The 16,615-nt window shown below is 40.6% G+C and overlaps 1 protein-coding gene and 1 non-coding gene across 3 annotated transcripts in view; one reads left to right on the top strand and one right to left on the bottom strand.

Moving 5' to 3' along the window:
- The window catches only part of LOC119378901 (alsin), an 84,525-nt gene that overhangs the window by 59,742 nt on the left and 8,168 nt on the right, over positions 1-16,615 (bottom strand). The window contains exons 4-8 of one of the 2 annotated variants that reach the window (XM_049411681.1): positions 14,662-14,771; positions 12,013-12,079; positions 8,103-8,274; positions 3,918-4,173; positions 462-491 (exon numbers count right to left, since the gene is read on the bottom strand). In XM_049411681.1, coding sequence (XP_049267638.1) covers positions 462-491; positions 3,918-4,173; positions 8,103-8,274; positions 12,013-12,079; positions 14,662-14,771 — 635 coding nt within the window. The remainder of the gene's footprint in view (positions 1-461; positions 492-3,917; positions 4,174-8,102; positions 8,275-12,012; positions 12,080-14,661; positions 14,772-16,615) is intronic. The other variant, XM_049411684.1, reaches the window with a different exon arrangement.
- On the top strand, positions 14,113-14,186 carry Trnas-gga (transfer RNA serine (anticodon GGA)). The gene has a single exon. It is a non-coding gene; the product is annotated as a tRNA-Ser (tRNA).

Below are 16,615 nucleotides of genomic sequence, written 5' to 3'. Positions count from 1 at the left end.
ATTCACTACTTCACCCAAGTACATATGTCTGGATGTCGGAAAGCAAACACCAACTAGACACCAAGCAGACGATGCCACACATGTGAATGTAATTAGAGGGGCGTTCACCCCTTACTGCTGGATAAGAAGGCTGCGAGGCAGAGCTGAGGGAAAGTATAGATAAGTTGACGCCTCACTGTCATGTTCTTGTATATGCAGCTTATAGCTACTGTGCCAAAACATTTGTTGCAACATCACACTAGGGGGATGTGTATCCACAGGGCAATGAAGAGACTCTGAGCAGATGACGTGGCATGAATGAACACATCATGAGGTGTTTTCACCTTTTCTGTTGACTCAGAAGTCCTACACCCTCCACAGTGCTGCAAGGAACTACTGAGATAGAGTATAAAATGCTGCTTTTGGTTTGACGATGATTTATGCAACATCTAATAGTAATATATCACAAAATAAAAACTTACAAAGGAGATTCCAGTTCTTTGAATTTAGCACTGTGGAAAACAGTCATTTCAAGTTAGAAGTATTATTCATAGGTCTGCATGCATATTACTGAATCTAGATATCAGCTTTCCTCCAATGCATTTTTTTGTATGGCATGCATTTCCACTAAACTGATTCATACGTTTATTGAAGGATTCACAACTCTGCCTGTGTGACTGACACAAATGAAGAATGTATGCACAATATAGCTGAGTGACTTGCACGCCTTTCAACCTGCAGCTAGACTCGTAAAACTTGATCAATGTATTTGTCGACCTCATTCATTACATAAAGTAGGTGCCCAAGAAGTAACAGTTTTCCCCCATTTTTTTAATCAAGAAAGCAGACGTAATCTGTTTTTCTAAGAGATTACAAATTACGGCAGCCAACACATGACAAGGTGAAATTCTAAGTTCTTTCGGCTCTGTGCCAGAAGGTGCCACTACCAAACAAGCAATTACATGTTTTCATTTACCATACCTCTTAACCCTTTAATGCCTGAATTATGAAAGCGCCGAAGAAAAAAATTTGTTTTCCATTTTTTAACTTTAAATAGCAACCTTAACTTAAATGAGCAGTTGTATTATCGAAAATGCAACTTTAATGCATACTTTTAGGTATGTCGCGAATTCGCGACAACCGGCACTTAAGCCAATAGTAGCTCAATATGTTCAATGCAACGCAAGTATGGCATCGCAGCATCAATGAAGCGGATCTCTTCAGGGTGACGTAACTAGGTGCCGTCATTGTTGTTAAATGCAAGTTTGACTTTATTGCCTCCTACCAATCACGTGACATCGTGTCGGCCACAGTGTGTGCCCTAGACTCCGCCCCCCAGTATAGCCGACTTCTTGGGAGCTGACAGAATCACATGAAGGTGACGGCACCGAGGAGTAGATCTAGCTGACCACGAGACAGAACCAGTCCTTTGTTTGGATTTTTCTGCGTCGCAAACAGATTGCTCTGTTGAACGATGTGTTCCGTGAAGGTGTCATAAAAAATTCCTTGAATTATTCAATGGGAGCTCGGACAGTGTCACAATGAGGATGAGCGGTTTCCCAGTGTGGCATTCCCCGCTGTTCTTGGCAGTTTTTTTTTCACCGTACAGCATGTTTTAGAGAGGCACTATTGGCTGGTCTACCACAACTTCGTCTTCATCCTCACTGCTCGATAGATAGACACTCGTGCTTGTGCATGAGGATTGACATCGACATCGTCGCCTTCGCTGTCATTGAGACAGCTATCGTCACTTTCATCTTCAGGTGGCAAGCGCGTGTGAAGCCTTTTTTTCCCATAAAATGAGCGGAAGTCCATCATGAACTTGTCATACCGGCAGTCATCACTGACTGACTCAAATGCCGGATGTCGCGAATTCGCGACGTACCACAGAAGCGACGATCGTGCAGAAAATAATGTACTTCAAAACAACGTAACGTGTCGTGTGCAACCTCTTGTATGCGTGCACATCGAAAAAATTTTATAGGAGATGGAACTTACGTCCCTCGGGCAGAAAACAACGAGGAAGTGAGAACTGTTGCACGTGCTTCGCGCTCTCCGGCAACTGATACACAACACTGGGTTCCAGCGTGCAATACCTTACATGCGATGGCGCTAGATGTCTCGTGCTGAAAGCTACTTTCGCCGCAAATACGTGACAGCCGCCGGTGAAGGCATCAACGCGTTTCGTGTGTTACTTAATCGGCGTCTTTCGGTATGTCGCGAATTCGCGACAACCGGCAGTAAAGGGTTAATATACAAAGAAAATACCTGCATTGTACAAACTATTAATTGCTACTGAGACATGCCTTGGTACCTTTTGGCACCAAGGTACAAATGCATGCCGAGCTATTTGGTGCCATTGACTTAGCAGCTCACATGTAGCTTTGTGAGCACGGGATGTGGCATGAATTACTTGTGCCACAGAAGGCTTGCATATCTTCATTCAGAGTTACAGTTCCAACAAATGCTATGTGAAATTATCATGCCATACAACTACACACATTTGTTATTTAACCCTTTCCCTACCGTGTTTTTTTGGCCCAAAACGATACAAAAATACTGATTTTTTTATTCACCTATTTTATTCTACGTGTCTTGAAACAAATAAAAAAACTATTTAAAGGTGCTTTATTCGCAACATAAAAGCAAAATAATTTGTTGCAAATGTGCAAAGGATTGGCTTCACTGCACCGCACCACGAAAAGTGCCCTAACCTCTCCCGTCTTCGGTGCAGAAAATGTTTCTTTGAAATTAAAAAAATAATGCGCAGGTACAAGGGAGCCTGTGGGAAAAAACCGTGGATGCGTCGGTGGGGTGTTTTTTTACCTCTATCGGCATCCACTGGCAATACACTGGGATGCAGTTGTCGTCTGAATATGATGATTTAGAAAAAATATGCCGCTCTCTGTAGTCACCGCTGCACTCGCAGGATAACTGAAATTATTCATGCCACAAAACCCTGGCAAACAAGCGTTTTCTTTTTTTTTTTTTTCTGAAAAGAGCTGCTGCCGGCATGTGCGTGCCGCTTGTGCTCAGAGGACACCATTTTCTAATTCCGGTTACCAGAATCGAGTCCTTTCTTGACCAAAATGCATGCTTTCAGCCCATTTTTAAATTTTTTCTTGCACCATCTGTTCAAGCCAAAGAGAACTCAGCAAAGTGAATCAGGGTAGCTTAATTGCACTGCCCCCAAACGCTTTTTTCAGCGTGGATGAGCCCAGCTCATCTTCGGTAGGAGAGGTACAAATTGTGTGGACGAGCTCAGCTCGTCTTCGAGAGGGAAAGGGTTAAGTACTAAACAGATGTGAAAAACCAATTACAAAAATTCAGAATAAAAGTTTGGAGTGATGTAGCTACCAAGACCATTAAAGTACACTGCCATTGTCAGTGATAGTACTAATTTATTCCCCCAAAAGCTCATTAACATAAGCATATAAACAAATACTCAACAGGCACATGGGTCGCACAGAGGTATAACATGCAATTGAAAATATCGGTTTAAATCTCCTAGTGGTGTATTAACTTCGATTCCACTTTTACTCTCTTCCCTTTCTTATGTAAATATGAACAAAATACTCTTATTCCTTTAAACAATATCAACAGAAGCATAGAATTAATGCTCCTCAATAATTAAAAACATTTACTCTGTGCTCTCATTCACTACAGTGGCTGTTAAATTTTTATACTCAAATGACTAATTCATTCAGTAGTGCTTATTAAAAACAATGGCAAAGTTTGCCGAAATGATAAGCACTAAACATACTGAAATGCAAAACTGCTGCACCAAATAAAAGCTGTACTAGGTCCGCTAAAACTGCAAATACTGTATCCAATGTGCTTACATGTCTGGTTAACAATTAAGAAGGTCCACAGAGCAGTAAAATGGAAAAGACTGCACACATTTTTATAAAGCATAAAGTAATGATCTAATCACTCACACCAGCATTCTAGACAGTGATGCGAAGCCTCCGACTGCCATAAAATCTGTGACTGCCTTAGTGTAAGACCAAAAGACATCAATCCAGGTGTCCTTCTTCTCCATGATTGAGAGGGCACAAGAAAAATGGCGGCTTTGCAAAAGCAAGGTCAAGTCATAAGCATTTGCAGATAGGAGTGAGACAACCATTTCTGTGGTACTAATAATGCTTTTCAGAGGCTTGCAAGCATAATCTGGAATGTCCGCAATTATGTTCCCTGAAAGAGGACAAGGAAAAGCAAAGTGTTACATGTCATTTAGAGTACAACGATTCATTGAAATGTAAGACACACCTCGACCACTACTGCTAACATCAGGTAATTAATATTAGGTAAAGATGCTGACTCCTATTGACCGGTGGCTCTATCGAAGCACTAATGCACAGTCACTCGCAGAAGACCGAGCTCAAGCATCCTCAGTCTCGTCTTTCAGCAGATTATCTATAACATGGGAGTTTCCAGCCCATTTTATTTAACTATGGCATCTACACTCCACAACGCTGTCCTTGTTTAAAACAATTAAGTAGCTGGTCATGTAAACAGCAACCTATCAAAGAGAAATAGACTTTATAAAAAGCTATTTAGACATAATTTTGACTACTTTCTACTAACTCCTATTGTAATAAACACAAGAAAAAATCAGGCCCTTGCACGTGCCCATGCAACTGTGTCTCTAATATATTGTAAACGTCAAAAAAAAAAAAAAGGAAGCATGCATGGTGCATGGTTTAACAACACTCTCTCACATTGTATTAAACATTGTCTCCCAATTTCCTTTTCATCTTTCCATACACTTCATTCACACAATTAGTAGATTGGGCACAATACATTGATTTAGTCTTTCTTCCAGTGGCATATGCACAGACGTTATTACAAAGTGCACAACAATGCGGCTTAGACTTACAAATTCTGCCTTTTCATACTTTGCAAGTGATTCATCATAGTAGCACTTCTGTCATTCTCGTATGCACTACTTGCTGCTGAAGCTTAAAAGCCACAGTGCTTTCCTTTCCTACAGAACACCTTATCTATGCAGTGTAATTTGAGCAGCACTAGCACGGCAAATTCTGAATCATGTCCGCGATCAAGTGAGAGATAAGAAGCATGTAATGATAACCAATTACCTCTGTGTACCAAAAATCATAACAATATGCAGCACTGAAACCTCCACTGATTGTGAACACATAAAGCAGAATAGCTTTATTAAACATTTCAAGCAGGTGAGTTACAGAAGCCTTGTAGATGAGCACGTGTATGCTCAGCAGCAATTTTGTAACCAAGGCTTTGCTCGACATTAGAAAAACAAACCGGCATAACTGGTTAGAAATTTTTTCGAAGTACATTTCAGCCAAATTTTTAACATCATTGCTGAAAACTTACCTTGCACAAATGAATAAAACAGATTTAAAAACTAACAACGGAAACTAACTTCACAGTTAGCATAAACATGCTTGTGAAAATGCATACTATTTCTACACCTGCATTGTGTGCTGAAGCAGAGATGTTCTATAGAAAGAGTATAAACAATGAATTTGTTACATTAAATAAAGCTGCTCTGGGTGAAGCTGCTTTTCAAAACAAAAATTGCCAAAAAAAATCGATTTTTTGGAAATGTTATTTTTTTTATTCTGCCATTACTGATGCATAACCAGACTAATTTTTATGCATCCTAGATCATTGTTTTAGCCATAACAGCCTTTTATATCACATCAGCAACCAATGATGTTTTGTTCTTAGCTATTTTCCCTGTTTGGCTTTATCATAACCTTACAATCTTCTGAGAAGCTTTTCTCAGCTTTGGCCAACACAATTTTGATCATTTCTGTCTTGCTGAAAAGCTGGGTGTTTAGTGATAATAATAATAACAATAATATCTAAAATTTCATACGCACCAAAACCATCATTTGATTATGAAACACGACATAGTGGAGGTGTCCGGAAATTTTGAACATTTGGTGTTCTTTAACGTGCACTGACATCACATAGTACACAGGCCTCTAGCATTTTGCCTCCATCGAAATGTGACCACTGGAGCCGGGATCGAACCCGTGACTTGTGGGTCAGCATCCGAAAGTGCAAAATAAGAAAACTGCTCTTTCTCAATCATCCAAATGAGAACTTTGAAGCTTTATAGCTTTTGTTCTAGGAAAGCTAGAACCCAAAAATTGCCCGTGTTGCAATCTTTGGCATCTGTAGAATTCAATGACCTTTAATTCAGCAGGATCTAACTGAGGTTTTCCTTAAAGGGGCACTGACACAAAAATTTTGGCCTCGCGTTTTTTTGCTGCAATGTGTTGCTTGGGGCCTGTCAGTCTTAACACAGCACATCGTTTGCTGCCGCGTGCGACAGATCATTAATTATAGGCTCCTCATTACCGACCAGTCTCAGTTTTAGTTTGAGAGAGCTCCAAAAATGACAAGCCATCGGGTGCAACTATCACCACCTAGTGTGTGCAACGCTCGACCGCATCAGCACACAGAACTGTGACGCACTTCCGCACGGTATGCATCAAGAAGTCCGTTCGAACAGGAAACGGGACAGTAGTGTTGCCAAACACAAAACTTCCAACACGTGCGCCACAGCCACAGACTCGCGAGCAGCCGCCGTGTAGTAATCTGCTGGAGCAAATGGGGCAAAAAGAAAAATGGCGGCTATGACATCATCATAACTCGTAGTGACTGCAGCGTGGTGTTGTGAGGGAAGTAGGGGGGTCACCGTGAGTAACTTTTGGGGGGGCGGTGCTCGATCACGCACGCAAACTTCAAAATTCATGTAAAATACCTTCCAAGCTATGTTCGCTGTTGATATTTCGCAGATGATATACGCATGTTCACGGGAATTGATCCCACAGGCTATCTCGGCCGCGAAATTTTGTGTCAGTACCCCTTTAATAGCTAATTTAAGAATTAATGGTATGGTATACATAAAAATTGAGCTCATATTTAAAAAGAGCACACAAAAATACATAATCACCAAAGTTTTCATCATCCTAACTTAAATAATAAAGCATACCCCTTAAACACATCCCAATAGTTGCGACATATTTATTTGGTTGGATGTGTTTCTGTAGAGCACATATTCACTTCTCACAACAGCAGTTCACAAATACATTTTGTTCGTGCAAAAGAAGAACTAGTGTCGATATGCTTTCTTGTTCATTTATGCATAGGCCTATATATTGTTGCTGAATAATCTGCTTACACATTAAGTTATTAACCACATGAACTCAACTTTCATTAATACACTGTATTGAATTGAATATAGGTCTATCTTTTTTTTCGGAAATGTCGACTATAATTAGTTATTGACCTATACTCGTGACCACATAAGGTCAACCTATATACGTTACCAAAGCTAGAAAAAGTACTCCGATGATGGAGTTCCACTGTCGCGCCTGCCATTCCTCAAACAGCGCCACCTACACTGGTACTTCACATATGTATAAGTAGTTGCAGTAAATTGACACCCCACAAAAATAAATGGGAAGAATGGCATTAAATAAAAACGTTTGGAGACCGCCATGAATGCTGCCGAAAGGCTCCACCACTGTAGCTGCACATGCCAGCACACTCAATCAAGATATTTTGTCGACTGATAAAAACATGGAAATGAGAGCAGCGTCATCCACAGAACCATAATCACTGTACGTTACTCCGTTGTCACCAAGTGTTGAGAAAATGCAGACCTCCCAGGGTATGCTTTAGCTCCCGGGAAACTGGCACGTAATAAGTTTTGTACACACACACGCACGCGTATGTGTGCCGTGCTTATTGTAAATGAAGGTGTGTCATGTTCCAATTTTTCCATTTTACAAAAGATATGGGTCCATCTATATTCAAATAATTTTTTTTAATTACTCCTAGAGCACAATATATAGGGATCAACCCATATTCATGCTCGACCTATTTTCGAGTAAACAGAGTAGTTACACTGTCATTCCCTCAGAAAAACCAAGTCATACGTCATCATACTCTTAGAAAGACCAATCACTTTCATAAAGTTCGACTTAATTAGCTCACAAAAGCCAGATATGTATTTATACTGCATATGCCTATATTTATTCGCACAATAAAAGCATAATTAACAACACCAATGATGTCAATTACTTCGAATAACAATACTGACGCAAATAGAAACGAACAAGTACCGTCTTTCACAAGATGGAGAAAAACCTTGTGTTGCACTGCACAGAGGTTGCTAAGGCAACGTCGCTCTGATGCCCCAAACTCATAAAGTGCTTGAACTTCATCTGTCTCCTTCAGGTTAATCAGGCAACCAGAAGAAGGTCCACCAGCAAATACACCAGTAACAAGCCCACCCTGAAAAAAATGTGAATCAGTAATAATGGTAACAAAAGAGACATGCTGAGCATTTATCATAGCATGCTAAAAATCCAGAAAATCCAAACAATGCCAACAATGTCACAGATAATAGCAACAGGCACACAAATTTTAATGGTCACGAGGGAGGACACTGGGTGACTGTAAGAAAATCAGTAGAAAGCAAAGCACTTGCTGTGCGTCCTCACTCATCCCTCTTAAACTTTGTGCTCATTGCTATTATCCTTGAGATGCGCAACAACTCGCCCAAAAATCCTCACTGCTAAAACCAACTGCGTCATTACACAAGAACAGATGAGGCAATAAAGTTCACATAAGTGAAGCTATGGTCCAGGTTATTGTAACTGCAATGGAAAGTAGAAAACTCTTGGCACGTTGTGATATGCAGACAGTGCAGTTGCAACTATGCACAGTCAAGCCGTTACACCGCTGTGCCTCAACAGTAAACAACAAATATGCCACAGTCCAGCCTGCACAGGCAGGAAAAATAGTAACAGACCAGAAGTTTTAGGTGCAAAATAAGAGAAGTACTAAGAAAGGCACGAACAAGTGCTCTTTTTTCAGTCTTCATCTTACTTGGGCCTTTCCAAACTTGTACCAACTACCGTAAAATCCCAAGCAAGCGCCCCCACTCCCTTTTTTGGGAGATTCGAAATACGTGCCAATGACCGAGCTAACACTCCCCCCCCCTCCTTTCCTGCCATTTTCACTGTTTCATTCACTGTTTTCGTTCGCCCGACGAAGGCGACTAACGGCAGTGAGTGCATGCGTATTCAATAAAGCATTTCACTGAAAGCAGGCGCAGCTCTTCCGCCACCACCTTGAATTATGATCCGTGACTGAGCAAGGGTGCCCCCTCCAAATCTTGTCGGATTATCTTTCTCCGCGGGGGGCGAGGGCTTGCTCGGGATTTTACGGTAGCCCAAAAGACGACATTATTCCGTAACAGATAGTACATATGCCAAGAAAGCTCACTATACAAAAGCACGCACAGAACAACGAGAACCATTTCAGTGACAACAACAGATTGTGCCCATCTGAAAGCATAGGCACTTCAATGACAGTTGAGTACAAAAAATGTATGCTGCATTACATGGTAGTAAGCTCAGAGCTCTCAAAAGCTGCACGTTTAAAACCTAACAGTATGCTGCCATGCATCCAGAGAGGGAAACGGCAATGAGATGGTGTAGCAATGAGAAAACAAAGACACAAACATGCACACACAAGGAGATGAAAGCAGGCAATGATGACTCGATGGCATGTAAGAAACTAATGCACGAGAATGCTACAAAAGTATGAATGAGAAACAATGATTTCCCAGCACATAAAGTTAAGGCGCATCTATATCCACAACTACATTACTGCCTACCATAGGTCGGCAAACTCACTCATGAGTCGACTCACTCACACTCACTCATACTCAGATAGATCTGTGAGTCTGAGTCTGAGTGAGTCCGAGTGAGTAATATTTGGTGAGTGTGAGCCCGAGTGAGTCCGGTTGAGGAAAGTATTGGTGAGTGTGAGTCCAAGTGAGCCCTAAATGCAAAATATATTTCATGAGTGAATCAGAGTGAGCTCCACCTTTAATTGCCGACCTATGATCCTATCCACTCAGCTATCTGCATTACTATCAGCCTTATATCAGCTTACGTTTATGCTCAGATTTATTCCCACACAATTCAATGCACTAGCGTTCATGCACCACCACCTCAATGTTTATTGACCAGAGGCGTGAGTAAAGTGGGGGGGGGGGGGAGGTGCTATGGCCTCCCAACTCTTTCACGGGACTTTCTTAATATAAATATGTAGTGTGAGTCGCATATTTCATAAAACGTCCTTACTAGATTGAAACCGCTGAAATCTAGTATTTGAAGGTACAAGACCCAAAGGTGTATCGTAGAGACCCATTATTTGAGATATTGGCATTCTAGAGCATTTACACCATGATCGGAATAGCTCACTTAATGCCAGCGGACTCATGAGTCGACTCACTCAGGCGCACTCAGGCCAAGCCGTGAGTCTGAGTCTGAGTGAGTACGGCTGAGCAAAATGTTGGTGAGTTTGAGTCCGAGTGAGTCTGGTTGAGAAAAAGTTTAGTGAGTCTGAGTCCGAGTGAGTTCGACTGAGGAAAATTTCGGTGAATCTGAGTCCGAGTGAGGGCTCACAGCAAAATATATTTCCTGAGTGAGTCTGAGTGAGTTCCAAAATTGTTGCCGACCTATGCTGCCCGCTACACTATAGCATCTGCAGTGCAAGCCATTGAAAAAAGATCGCGTCAGTGACTATACTTACCATTCACATCATGAAAGAAAGCAGTCTTTAATCACTCATTGTAATTCTAAGCATCAAAGCCTGCAAGCCTGCCAGCATTGTACCTCACATCGAAGAGTGCTGTTGACACATGAAATGCTCATTCAGCCACCCCTGCAAGTAACTATTTAGAAATGCACAACCTATGCAAGCCAAATTTCCAATGCTGCCTTGGTCTTTGATCACATGCCAAACTTCCAACTTTCTGAAATGATACGCATACACAGCAGCGTTTTTCCTGATGGGTGCACACATGTATGTTTACTTCTATTCTAAATACACTTTTTTTACTAGAAATATTTTTCTACCTTATTCCACAATGCATTCTGGTTTTATATGTCAAAATGATTCAGTAGTAGGCAAGTGTTGTTGTAAGCTTTTGTTTTGTTGCTGTTGCGAATCCAAACAATTCATTCCAATTAGAGTTGTTTCAATGTAACACTGCACACAGTACACTAATAGCATAGTATTTATGGAATATTTGGAAAGCCTACTGAAGATTCAGAAACTAATTAAAAATTTTATGCATACACAAGATTATTAAAAAAACATATCTGGACACTGCTAAACTACAAAAATTTTAGAACTGCTGCACTTGCCCTGTTTCTTGATGTTCATGCAAATGTCTACTTTTCTCAGAGTTAGGAGCAACTAATAATAATAATAATATATGCTGTTCAATGGCGCAAGGGCCATTGATGGCCAACGAGCGCCAAGACATGATAGGGAAAGTGAACAATGGTTATGTTAAGTGGCTGTATAGGAGCCTAAAATTCCTCGCGCTAAAGGCGGGTAAAACATAAGTAATAAAATCATGGGAGTGACGTGAAACATGTGCACAGAGAATGAATAACAAGAGGTCGTGATGATAAAACAATGAGGGTACGTCGTGAGCACGAATACCTCCTCAAGGCCTTTGAGGCCAAAGGCAGGGAGGCCAGTGCTTTTCTTTGAAATAACTACCGCAGCAGCGGCCTCTGTGGAGAAGCTGTGCTGTGGTTGCCAGGGTAAATAACATTGAAACTATGTATATCTTTGAAATAACGAAAGAGCGAGTCTTGTTTAAAAATAGGTTCCCTGCCTAAGAACATTGAAGGGTGAAGTGGGAGATGTTGGCGGTATGATGGGAAATGTTTTTCTCTAATATCTTCTAGATGCGTGCATTGAAGCAGGATGTGCAGGACAGCAAGTGGCGCGCCGCATTTTTCACACATGGGTGGGTCACCACCGGACAGAAGGTGTGCGTGTGTACTGTGTGTATGTCCTATTCTAATTCTATTCTAATTCTAATAGCCCGCTGCACGGGCTCAAGGGTAGTTAGGAGCAACTAGAATATTGTCAAATATAAAAGTGGCAAATAATTGTAAAGAAATAACAGTGTCTGTCTAAAAGCATGAGAAGAAACACCTTTTTCAATGCCATCACCGGAAAGACTTTCTTGGACTTCTGGCATCCATATGGTGAGCTCACACACCTAGAAAAAGCCGACAGACATGCAGTATAAGCATACTATTCATTCATAAACTATAACTAAGCAACGTCCACGCACAGTTTATGCACAAAATTACGTAGATCCTGCACACTTAAGCATCTGATGTTACATGAAGTATTTACCGATACCTAACATAATTCGGGGTTCTGCAAAATGTTACCAGAAGGTGCAACATATTCATGCAAACTGAGCAATGGCACGTGCCACATGAGCGCATGTGTGATGACAACAGCAATAGCAACCAAAGGGATGACGATGATAGTATGATGAACAAGGTAACAGCACTGTATGTTCAGAGACCAAACCCAGAGGTCAGATGGCTAGCCTTTACTTTTAACAAAGTTTTTACACATGACAGCCGAGACAGGTTTCCTCATTTCCCCATTTAGGATAACTAGACCTCATCTCAGTAGTTCCTTGTAGGAAGAAGTGTTTTCTTAAAATGACATTTGAAAAATGCCATAGTATTTCAGTGCTCCAAAATATGCAGACTTTTTAAGCATTTATTTATCATATTTCATCATAACTGATCCTACACAGCCGCTAAATGTCACCTATTTGAAACAAGTCTATGTAATAGTATTACCACCTGCGGCACTATGAGCTGCACCAGTCTTGAAGCCAGTGGAATGGATAAACTTGGCTTAAGATAAAAGCAGTGCATGATCACAAAGTATCTCAAGCGCCGGCTGCCACAAGAGAAACGTGGGCATACTAGCACACCCATTTTTTATACATAATCACATTATAGTGCTATGTGACACAACACACACACATTACTGTTTTAAAGCACTAGCTTGTGGTGAAGGAGAGCGATAAGGTTATTATCCACTTGTGCCATGCATGCATGTTTCTGTGGCCTAATGGGTAGCACTGGGGGACCCTAGTCTGAAGTCTGCCATTAAACACATAATTCTCTTTACAAGAGCCACTAGACAAGGCAAGACAGAAACGCACCTACCTACTGCAATGTGCCTGACACGAGGGAAAGAATGCCTTGAATTCAAAACACATGGAACTTCTGTAGTCTCTACGTTTACAAAAACTTCTACATCATTTACCCCCTGCTTTTAGGATTCCAAAAGATAACTGAGTTAGGAAAGGCTTAGAAGAAGATGAGCATTCTTCTAGTGAACAGTAAAAGCAATAAAGATGAAAACTGAATATGTGGTAATCTAAATATGTTCAACAAAGGGGTCCCCAATACATTTCTTTGAAAATATGTGAACAGCCAGGCTACAGCTAGAGTAAATCATTCAGAACATAATTTAAGCAAAGTACCTTGTCTCATGGTACCTACTGGTGATTAAACATTACCCTTCTCTCTCCTAAGACATGCTTTCCCTCATCAACTTCTTCGCTGAGCGGTCAAGACTAAGCTCTGGATTCCATGACCATCCATCGGCACACACAAGATCGTGGAAGTTAGCTCTGGTGTCTGGTTGATCTCTAGATCAACCAGACACCTAGTGCTGCTGCAAACTAGGTCACATATGTTTTCTCCTCCAGTACCAATGCTAAAAAAGCCAATTATTCACAAAACAATGCCCCATCCCAAACACAGGGGCAACTGAAAACATGGTGTGGTGCCACTGCTGCATATGTGCATGTTTGAACCTTATAATAAATTATGCCCTCTGCGCAAAGTGCTTCAATTAGTCTGTTATTGGTCCAAAGGAGTCACGCTACCAGCTCAATTGGTTTGTACACAACTGTTCAAATCGTTTCAGGGTCCCTTTTTACAATGAAGATGAAGGCAAGTGGAACGAAAGACAACATTGTTGAGAAGGGGAGCCAAGCTCACTACCTCTGCATGACAAATGCAGCATTATATCAACAAAGAAAGTGGGCGGAAGATCATCATTGTAGCTCAAACGGTAGAGTACCACATATGCAATATGTACTGAAATTGTGGGTTCACAAATGACTTGGCAAATACAAAGCAAATAGACACTATACAAAACATGTCTATATAAAACATGTCGAATTCGCTCTCGCGTGGCCAATTGCTAGCTTCCTGGTTAGCTCAGTTGGTAGAGCGACCGCCCCGGAAAGGCGTTGGTCCCGGGTTCGATCCCCGGACCAGGACGAATTTTTCGGCAACTAAGAGGCTTTATTTCTGAGAAATCCGTATGGATTTCCTTGTGGCTTCATGCTACAAACTGGTGGTTGTCTATTTTCCCTTTCTTAACCCTTTCGCCACCTTGCAGGATTCCGCAGAACTGATTTGCAATGTCTATTTAGGTTTTAGACACTATAAAAAAACATTTGAACATTGTGTACATTTTCAATTATCGAGCTTAATACACTTTGCTGTTTGTGTGTACGGTGTTTATTAAAATGTCCCATTTTAATGCTCCCCACTGCCTAATTATGCAGGAAAAATGATTCACTAAAATAATAAAAGCCCTAGATACCAAAAGGATTGACTGATCATATGTTCACTGATTACAAACAGAAAAAAGGGTGTCACAACATTTTGCTTCTGAACTTAAAACTCGTACATACTGTTCTTAAATTTGCTGTACATAGAGAACAATAAATTACTTTGCAAGGGCACTTACTGATGTTGTCCACAACCATACATCACAGGGTAAGATCCACCACCATCAGCCAAAAACAAAGAATGGCTTTGACCAGCTGCAATGTCAAAAACCAGGTCGTTCCTGGGCATCTAAAAAATCAAGAGCAATACCGTTATATTTTTAATGCAATATTTACAATATCGCCAATTTCACAAGATCCTTGAAAAGTTGCAAAAAACATGTTTGCGACCCAAAAAGCTTCTTGCTTTCCAGCCATCCAAAACCTATGGATTGCAGCATATGCCTGCAAAGCCATGTTGGCAGTAGTCATGAAAAGAACTCATAAAAAGACCCAACTTGTTAGACAATATTAAAGTTTATCTGATACGAAGTCGCACAACTGCACGCCCTATGTAAGCTATTTTTGATCTGCAGGCCACAGCTTTTGTCACAATAAACTTCCAAAAATGTGCCAATGTCTGTAAAAGTAATGAAGGCACTGATGACATAGGCTTACCAAGATTTAGAAAAAAAATTTGCAAACAATGTCAAATCATCTATAAAATGCAATTTGTAGTCATCAGTACGCGTTGCAGCCACTTTACTAGACTCACAGAGTTTAGTGAGACATATGAAACTAAATGTTCCTATACTTCCAGATTTGCAAGCTATGATAGTTGAAGATGTCAAGAGCATGTCCGAGTTACACTCTGAAGAGTACTGACACAAGTGTAAGGACAAACACAAAGCAACTTCAGAAAGATAAGTACTTTCACATAAGAGTTACGAGAAATGTATGTGTAATACTGGTATTGAAATAGCATAGTGCCTTTAGAAGACAGTTAATTAAACATATGCATCTGCAGTCTTTACACTCCGCAATAACTAGGCAGTTTTAAATAACGTGAACACAAATGCATAACATAAGTGACAGACAGCTCAACTCTTTGAGGCACACTGAAGTGAAATGGAGATATGAGTCTCGAATAGGCAGCGTACAAAAGGCAACGAACACGTACACAAAAAAGACGCAAACACAAGCGCTGTACTGCAACTTTCGACAATAAATCACCAGTTGCAGTACAGCGCTTGTGTTTGCATCTTTTTTGTGTACGTGTTCGTTGCCTTTTGTGCGCTGCCTATTCGAGAATCATGGCTCACCAACTAGCCCATCAGTACATTTTAAGGAGATATGAGGTTCACTTCCACCAAATATCTGCAGTTGCATCAATATGAGGCTAGATACAGACAAGGCAGAGAAAACATATTCCAGAATGACAAGAAGTTGAGCTAGTTAGCAAGAATACATCATGAAAGAAGGTAAGGCATGCAGACAAGAACAAAAGAGAAAGAGTACCAGACAGCACAAACACTGACTACCAAATACAAGGGCACACTGTGGCAAAAAGTAGACACAACAACTTATCGCCGCAAACATATTCTAACATTAAACCACAAATACTCATAACTTAGTTCCTCAATGCAGTTAAGTTGAATTTTAAAGCTGCTGCTGGCCCTAAGCAAGATCTCAATCTGTATCATAGCCACTACTATGAGGACATGAATTTGTCTTTGTTTGCCAGCATTTTCTCCGTCCAATTACACCAATTTTGTCAAACACCAGCACTACGTGACTACAGCTTTTGTGCTACATGACTGACACATAAAACCCAAGCTTGATAGAATTCAGTCCTGAAACTTCATCCATCTCCTCATAGTTTATGAGCTTGAAAGAGTGCCTTTTAATAATGTAAATGCATTTAGAAGAATAAAAAAAAGATAGGGAAGCTGTATGCATATATTTTTCTACTTTTAGCTGCAAGAACAAAAAAAAAAGATCAGTGACCAAATGAGCAAAAGCATGTCATACATTAACAGATTCAAGTAGTTTGTGAATATGCCTTATAAAGTCAAAATACACGGTCGTTCTACATACTATACACATAAATATACAAGGTTTGTCCCATAAGCACTTAATCCTATGCAAAAGCAC

This window comes from Rhipicephalus sanguineus, chromosome 1, assembly GCF_013339695.2.
Source record: "Rhipicephalus sanguineus isolate Rsan-2018 chromosome 1, BIME_Rsan_1.4, whole genome shotgun sequence".
Taxonomy (NCBI): domain Eukaryota; kingdom Metazoa; phylum Arthropoda; class Arachnida; order Ixodida; family Ixodidae; genus Rhipicephalus; species Rhipicephalus sanguineus.
This window is presented reverse-complemented; position numbering and strand designations above follow the sequence as displayed.